The 7,547-nt window shown below is 61.8% G+C and overlaps 2 protein-coding genes across 2 annotated transcripts; both read right to left on the reverse strand.

Annotated features, from left to right (window-relative positions):
• Window positions 1-819: 819 nt before the first annotated feature.
• Window positions 820-5,641, reverse strand: RPS4X (ribosomal protein S4 X-linked). The gene is made up of 7 exons (XM_071569687.1): window positions 5,583-5,641; window positions 5,276-5,353; window positions 3,967-4,147; window positions 3,450-3,547; window positions 2,223-2,394; window positions 1,571-1,728; window positions 820-981 (listed from the first exon to the last, which is right to left on the reverse strand). The coding sequence occupies exons 1-7, from the start codon at window positions 5,583-5,585 to the stop codon at window positions 880-882; spliced, it is 792 nt and encodes a 263-aa protein (XP_071425788.1). The 5' UTR covers window positions 5,586-5,641; the 3' UTR covers window positions 820-879.
• A 1,077-nt stretch (window positions 5,642-6,718) lies between these two features.
• Window positions 6,719-7,290, reverse strand: CITED1 (Cbp/p300 interacting transactivator with Glu/Asp rich carboxy-terminal domain 1). The gene has a single exon (XM_071569688.1). It carries the CDS (start codon window positions 7,157-7,159, stop codon window positions 6,719-6,721), a length of 441 nt encoding a protein of 146 aa, XP_071425789.1. The 5' UTR covers window positions 7,160-7,290.
• Between the last annotated feature and the right edge of the window lie 257 nt (window positions 7,291-7,547).

Genomic DNA, 7,547 nt, shown 5'->3' on the forward strand with positions numbered 1-7,547 from the left:
CAGGCCAAGCAGAAATTGTGGCCTCAGCCTCTTCTGTGCTTCTGGCACTCCAGTTCCCAACCACTGGAGTCTCTGGTGGCATCACTCCACAGTGCCCATGTCCACCTGGACCTGGCAGCCTCTGCCTGAACACAGTGCAGCGGCACAGAATCCCCGTTCCCACGGTCATTGCTGGCACAGCCCAGCTGGCAGGACTGCCCTTACTGCCTGAGCACACTGCCCATTGGCTCCTTCAGGGCATCAGCCCATCCCCAGGCCAGGGCTAGGGGTCCCCAGCAGTCCATTCCCCTCACCTCACCCCTCCCAAGAGCTGCCAGGTCTCCAGCACCACCACTGCCATGCCCGGCACAGGGGCCCTCCTCTCCTGGCTGTCAGCACCCTTCACCTGCAGGAAAGGGCACTGAAGAGCAGCTGGTGAGGGACATTCCCAGTGCAGAGCTGCCAGCCAGGCCTGAGACACTGAGCACCAGCACCCCCAGAGCCAACACATCCCCCTTCCCTCTGCTCATCCCCAGGGCCTCAGGCTGACCTGGCACCACTGCCTACAGGAGAGCCCAGACGGTTCTCCCCTGTCCCCTGCTCTTCCAGCACATCCCTGCAACATCAAGGAACCTTCCTACCAACACCTTCCTTGGGACAGGGGAGTCAGAAGGCTCTCCGACCCCTCCTCCTTGCCTTTCTGGAAGATGGCTCTGGCAGTTGCTCAGATTGCCTGGAGTCTCCCCAGAGCAGGTCCTTCTGGAGAGGACAGCAGGGCCTGGCACTGGCAGCACAGCTCCCCCCCAGTCCCAGGACACTCCCCAGCCAGTCACACAGCCATCTGGTAAACAGTTTAATAACAAAGACACTGACAGCACCAAAGCAAGCCCAAGCTGGACTTCACCCGCTGCTCTGCTTGGCCGCCAGTCTCTTGTCTCTCTCCTCAGCAATGGTCAGGCGGATGCCCTTTCCACGGGGCAGGGAGATCCATGGCTTGTTGCCCTGCAACAAGGGAAAAAGATGCCACGTCACTCCAGGAAACCCAGATGGCAGCAGATCTCTCCCTCTGAGGGGGAAAGCAGCAGAAGCCCATCCCTGCCCATGGTGGGCCAGGTACACATGGCTGTGGCACTGGCCCAGCAGAGATCCCTTAGGAAGGTGCCAAAGATGGCCAGGCCTACAGCTGCCTCTTTCAGTTTCATCCATGAAGGATGCACTTCAGCCAAAACCTAAATGCCATCCCTCTCCAACCTGGACAAAGAGCTCACCAGGCATGGCAAAACAGCAGAGGCATGAGGGAAGCACCGTCATGGCAGCTGCCCAGGTCACACTGCACTTCTGTGCCCAGCCCCCAGCTCTCAGGTTTAAAAAACCACAGAGCTGCTTCTTGAAAATGTCCCCATTCATAAATTTGCAGATGCTTCACCTTCACAGAGCAGGCAGAAATACAAGGAGCTGAGCCAGAACTGAGGCCAGCACGGGAGCTTCACTGTGTGGGAAGGCAGCTGTCTCAGGAGACACCAAGGCTCTTTGCCTCAGTCAGCAGCCCCTCACAAGAGGGAACCCCCACCTGGTGTCCCCACTGGCTTACCTTGCCAATAACAAAGATGTTGGAGAGTCTGGTGGCAAAGCTGTTGCCATTGGCATCTTTCACATGGACCACGTCAAACGACCCAGGGTGTCTCTCTCGGTTGGTGATCACCCCAATACGGCCCAAGTTGGCACCACCAGTCACCATGCACAGGTTACCTGGGAGAGGGAATACAAGTGTGACAAGAGCTAGCACCAGCTGTTGTGGTGAAGCCCTTCCCTCTTGGGCTCTCTGCCCATACCAAACATTCCCCACCATGTTCTCAGTTCTGTCAGCACCAAGGAGGCATTCCCACCCCACCCGTGCTGGCACTGCTCACAGCTCTGCGACTGAAATCTTCTCCCACCACAGACAGGAATCTCCCTATGGCTGCCCAAAACTTGCCACTCACAGCCCCACAAGAGCCAGGCTCAAGAACCTCCCTGTCAGCTTGCAGCTTCTACCTGGTGCCTCAGATTCACCCCAAGTCCCTACATCAACGCCTCCCACTGCCAGCACATAGGAAGAATCCCTGCTCCAGCTCCACATGGAGATGCTTTCTCAAAGCTGACACCTCTGTACTTTTGAAGCAAACACTTGGCATGTGTTAACTTCCACACTGCTTTCCATATTGGGGAAGGGTACAATGCCTTACAAGGGATGCAAGACCTACCTGTGTCAAACTTGATGAAGTCCGTGATCTTGCCTGTCTCCAGGTCAATCTGGACTGTATCATTCACCTTGATGAGGGGGTCTGGATAGCGGATAGTGCGGGCATCATGGGTGACCAGGTGCGGAATTCCTTTGGTGCCCACAAAGATCTTCCTCACCTTGCACAGCTTGTACTGCAAACAGAACCCAACACCACTCAGCTGAGGCAGCAAGCAGCCCCTTGGAAAAAGGCACTCTTGTCCTCCAGAGAGACACCAGCCACAGCAGAACACCCAGACACCACAGGGCTCACAACACAAGCCCAGGCAGTGACTTGCCCAACTCCCTGCCCCTGTAATGCCTCTTGAAGAGTTGCCCACCTCGGGCTTCAGTTTCCCCACAAACACTGACTGTACTTTCCTGGGAAAGCCCTCACCAGGGCAGTTCCCTCATTTTTCCCTGAAGCCTACAAGCTCGAAGCAGAGGCAGAGGCTGCCTTTCTCCAGTACCCCAGAGAGATCTGTTATTCTCTCCTCCAGGGCACTCTGATTTCCCTGCTGCCTGTCACCCTTAACTCCCTCTCTCACAGCCACTCTGGACCTCATGGGCCAACACAGAGTGGTAGTCAGAAGTAAAAGCACATCACAGGGGGTGCAGAGGCCTCAAACCACACCACAGGCAGCTCCAGCACAGCCAGCTCTGCCCTCCACATCACCCTGTGCCCGCACAGCCTGCCCTAAGAAAGGACACACAAAGCAGAGCATGGACTCACAACTCAGGAACACAACAACATGCCTGGGTTAAGGAAACACATGCAGGAGTTGCTCTCCAGCACCCAGCATGAGAAGGCAGTTGCATTAACTCTTCCATAATTGACCCAAGAAAGAGTTCAAGGCTTTAACACAACAGGCAGTTTCACTTTTCTGATCACTGCCAGCTGGCAAAACCAGGGATTATCTCTCACCCCACAGCTCCCTGAGCAGGTGACCCAGACCATGCCAACAGCATCATCTCCAGCACCAAACAATGCACCTGCAGCCATCTCGGAGGTGCTCTTGTGTCACCAAGAGACCTCCCCCCACCAAAGGCTTCACCCCAACCCTGAAGGCCCCAATCTTCTCAAGTGCAGCGTGGCCTCAGCTGTCAGGAAAGAGAGACAACAGCTCTCGTTCAGAAGATGCCTAGGAGAAAATACTGTTCCAACCAAACCCAGCTGGGCCCACCCACACACCCCACCAAAGCCCCTCACCTTGGCCTCTTCACCTGTGATGCGGTGAACAGCAAACCGGCCCTTGGTGTCATACACTAGGCGGAAATGCTCGCCTGTCTTCTCAATGCTGATGACATCTGATTGCAGGGAGGGAAATAAACCAGCAGCTGTTATCAGCTCATTACACAAGACTTTAACTCAGGTTTGAAAAGAACCGGGGACTGCTAAATAATGCTTTGGATGTGAATGAAGAAGTTGGGATCTCCAGACCACAGGCTCACATCTTGTGCTGTGACAGACTTCAAATTAGCAAAACCTGCCCAACAGTGGAGTCTGAACAGCGATTTGCACAGATCCAGCAGGCACTTACAGGCTACAGGTGTCTGACTTTGGTATTCATTGCAGTCCACAACTCCAAACTAAAAAACAACTGCTTATACATATCTTTTTTTCAACTCCATCACAGAAACATCTTTCCCCCAAATCATGCCAGCCCAAAAAAACATTCCCACCACCAGTGCAGAGCTGCCCGAGGTACTGCCCCAACCCTGCTCACCCATGAAGCCTGCAGGGTAGGTGATGTCGGTGCGGACTTTGCCATCGATCTTGATGAACCTCTGCATGCAGATCTTCTTGACCTCGTCGCCTGTCAGAGCATACTTCAGCCGGTTCCGCAGGAAGATGATGAGGGGAAGGCACTCCCTCAGCTTGTGAGGGCCTGTCGATGGACGGGGTGCCTGCAGACAGAAACTTTCTGCTCAGGGCTCAGCAGCATCGACCATCCCCTGAGGAGGAACCCACGGCCCCAAAAGCTCCCGCAGGAGTGCCCAAAGGAGGCAGTGAGCGGTGCAGAGTGCAGCCACCAGAGAGGCACCAATCGCCCACAGCTCCCTCCCTGTTCCTGGTACTCGCAGCAGCTTCCCCCGTGTCTTGCCAGCCTCACAGAGCTGCTCCCAACACAGCACAACAATCCATGCCCCCCCAGCGACGGGAATACTGAAGAAGCAGGTAAGAGCCAAGTGACCCTATCATCACATCCCTCTGCGAACGGGGGATCAGCAACGCTGTTCAAAGCCCCAACAGCAACCACACCTTGAGTTGCCCACCTGCCCCAGCTCCCTGCCCACCTGCCCCAGCTCCCTGCCCACCTGCCCCAGCTCCCTGCCCAACTAACCCAGCTCATTGCCCACCTGCCCCAGCTCATTGCCCACCTGCCCCAGCTCAGGGCCCACCTACCCCAGCTCAGGGCCCACCTACCCCAGCTCACTGCCCACCTACCCCAGCTCATTGCCCACCTGCCCCAGCTCATTTCCCACTTGCCCCAGCTCACTGCCCACCTGCCCCAGCTCATTGCCCACCTGCCCCAGCTCACTGCCCACATGCCCCAGCTCATTGCCCACCTGCCCCAGCTCCCTGCCCACCTGCCCCAGCTCCCTGCCCACCTGCCCCAGCTCATTGCCCACCTGCCCCAGCTCAGGGCCCATCTGCCCCAGCTCAGGGCCCATCTGCCCCAGCTCAGGGCCCACCTGCCCCAGCTCAGGGCCCACCTGCCCCAGCTCAGGGCCCACCTGCCCCAGCTCATTGCCCACCTGCCCCAGCTCAGGGCCCATCTGCCCCAGCTCAGGGCCCATCTGCCCCAGCTCAGGGCCCACCTGCCCCAGCTCATTGCCCACCTGCCCCAGCTCACTGCCCACCTGCCCCAGCTCATTGCCCACCTGCCCCAGCTCACTGCCCATCTGCCCCAGCTCATTGCCCACCTGCCCACTGCTCAGGGCCCATCCCGCGCAAACACCGAACCCTTCCCCTGACACGACCGCGGCTGCCGCGGACAGCCCAGCCTCAACCCCACCCCGTCCCATACTCACGAAGACGCCCGTCAGCTTGTCCAGCATCCAGTGCTTGGGTGCAGCCACGCGCTTCAGATGCTTCTTGGGCCCGCGAGCCTACAGAACGGGACGTGTTACGGGCCGCCGCCATCCCGGGCCCTCCCAGCCGCCCCTCCCGGCCCCCTCAGGCTTCCGCCACCCGGGCCCCGGCGCCGGGCTCCCTCCAGCGTCTCCCGCCCCGGAGTGGGCAGCTGCGCCCCGCGGGGACGGGAGAGGACGGGGGATGGCGGCGGATGGCGAGGGATGGTGGCGGATGGAGGCGGGAGCGGCCGCGCCGCGAACTCACCATGGCTGCGCTCCGCCGGGAAAGGGCCGGCGCTTCCGGCCCGCCGCGGGTGGGAACGGAGCGCCGGCTCCGGCGGGCGGCGCCCCCTGGCGGCCTGGAGGTCCAAAAAGACTTGCGGGGTGACGGGGAGGTCGAGAAGAGCCTCGATAGGGACAGCCCGCTCGGGGACACCCCGCGCTTGGGAACACCTGACTCGGGGACACTGCGCTCGGGGACACGCCGCGCTTGGGGACACCCCGCTCTGGGACACGGCGCTCGGGGTTATCGCGCTAGGGGACACCGCGTTTGGGGACACCACGCTAGGGGCATCTCGAATGGGGACATCGCGCTGGGGGACCCTACGCTCGGGGACACCCCGCTTTTGGGAACACCGCGCTCTTGGGAACACCTCGCTCTTGGGGGCACCCCTCTGCGGGACACCCCGCTCGGGGACACCTCGCACTCGGGGACACCCCGCGCTTGGGGACACTGCACTAGGGAACATCGCGCTAAGTGACATCGCGCTTGGGGACACCCCGCTCAGGGACACCGCGCTAGGGGACACCCTACTCTTTGGGACAGCCCGCTCGGGGACACTGCACTTGAGGACATCGCGCTTGGGGATACCCCGCTCGAGGGCATCTGCTTCGGGGACACTGCGCTCGGGGACACCACTCTTTGGGACACCTCGCACTCGGGGACACCCCGCACCCGGCGCGTCCCCACAGCATCGCTGCCGCAGCGGGTGGGACAGAGGTCCCTTTTCCGAGGGTGACACGATGGGAACACTGCCGAGGTGGCAGCTCTGGTACTGCTGCCATAACGCGAGAGGAGGCTCAGGAGCTGCGGGGGCACACGATCCTTCCACCTCGGGCTGCTCCCCACTGTGTCCTCCGCGGAGATGGACAAGGAAAGGGGCACGGCCGCGGGGCAAGTACTCCCACATTTTATTAGACAGCAGCCTGAGAAGCCTCCCCGCCTGGCCCGGAGTGACGCCTGCATTTTCGGGGGTGGACAGCGCGACCCCAGCCCCTCCTCCCGTCCTTTCCCATGCTCGGTCGGGCTGCAAGCGCTCCGTGAGGCAGCCCAGCGGCAACGGGCCGCGGGGTCCCGACGGGGCGCGGCGGGACACCCCCCGCCCCAGCCGCCCTTCAGCCTCAGCAGCCGGCCGGGAGGTCCGCGGGGACGTCGAACTCGTGGTGGCCGAGCCAGAGCTCCGGCAACTCGTCCGCCCTGTCGAGGCCAAGCTCCAGCACCAGCGCCCTGAGCACCTCCTCGTCCACCGGGTCCGAGTCGATGAGGCCGGGGCCGGCAGCCTGGATGGGGCGGCTCTCCGCGCCCCGCGGCTGCGTCCCCAAGCCCCAGGCGGGCTCCGTGGGGCGCCGGGCTCGCCCCGCAGCGCGGTGCTGGATGTGGAGCTTCTGCAGGCGCAGGCTGGCCAGGAGGTGGGGACGCGTCTGCGGGGCCACAGGGGCGGCGGCGGCAGGCGGAGCCCCACCCGCGGCGACCCGCAGCCCCCCGGCCCCGAAGGGGCAGCGCAGCATCGCCGCCACCTCGAGGTCCTTCGTGGCCCGGGGAGGGGACTGTAGAGAGCTCATCTGCGGGCTCTGCGGGAACGCGGCAGCGCTCAGCGGGGCCGGGCGGGGGCCGGCGAGGTACCCAGACGGGGAGGGAGGCTGGAGCGGCCCGGTCGCTCACACCCCGGTGGCCTCGCTCACCGCAGGCAGCCCCCGCCGTCTGATTTATAGAGGATTCAGTGGGGCCACACCGCGGCGAAAGGTTAAGGTAAGCTGGGCCGGCGGGCGAGCAGGGCAAGGAGGGATGGATAGGGCGGGACGGCCCTGGGGGCGGTGCTGGTACCGCCTGCCCCTCCGGCCCCCGCCGGCCCCCCGTGACCCGCCCTTCCAGGCTGGGTCCCTCCATGTTCCCTTCGTTCTGACTGGGACTTCACCTTGTCTCTCTCATCCAGGCTGGAACACACTTGTA

This window comes from Pithys albifrons, chromosome 14 (assembly GCF_047495875.1).
Source record: "Pithys albifrons albifrons isolate INPA30051 chromosome 14, PitAlb_v1, whole genome shotgun sequence".
Lineage (NCBI taxonomy): Eukaryota > Metazoa > Chordata > Aves > Passeriformes > Thamnophilidae > Pithys > Pithys albifrons.

Bases quoted from the DNA above. Each gene is read 5' to 3' on its own strand.
- RPS4X (XM_071569687.1), bottom strand. The intron at 3,548-3,966 runs GTGAGCAGGGTT...CCCTGCAATCAG, and splicing joins CTACCCTGCAGGCTTCATGG to ATGTCATCAGCATTGAGAAG. The intron at 1,729-2,222 runs GTAGGTCTTGCA...TCCCTCTCCCAG, and splicing joins CTTCATCAAGTTTGACACAG to GTAACCTGTGCATGGTGACT.
- CITED1 (XM_071569688.1), bottom strand. From the start codon at position 7,159: ATGAGCTCTCTACAGTCCCCTCCCCGGGCCACGAAGGACCTCGAGGTG.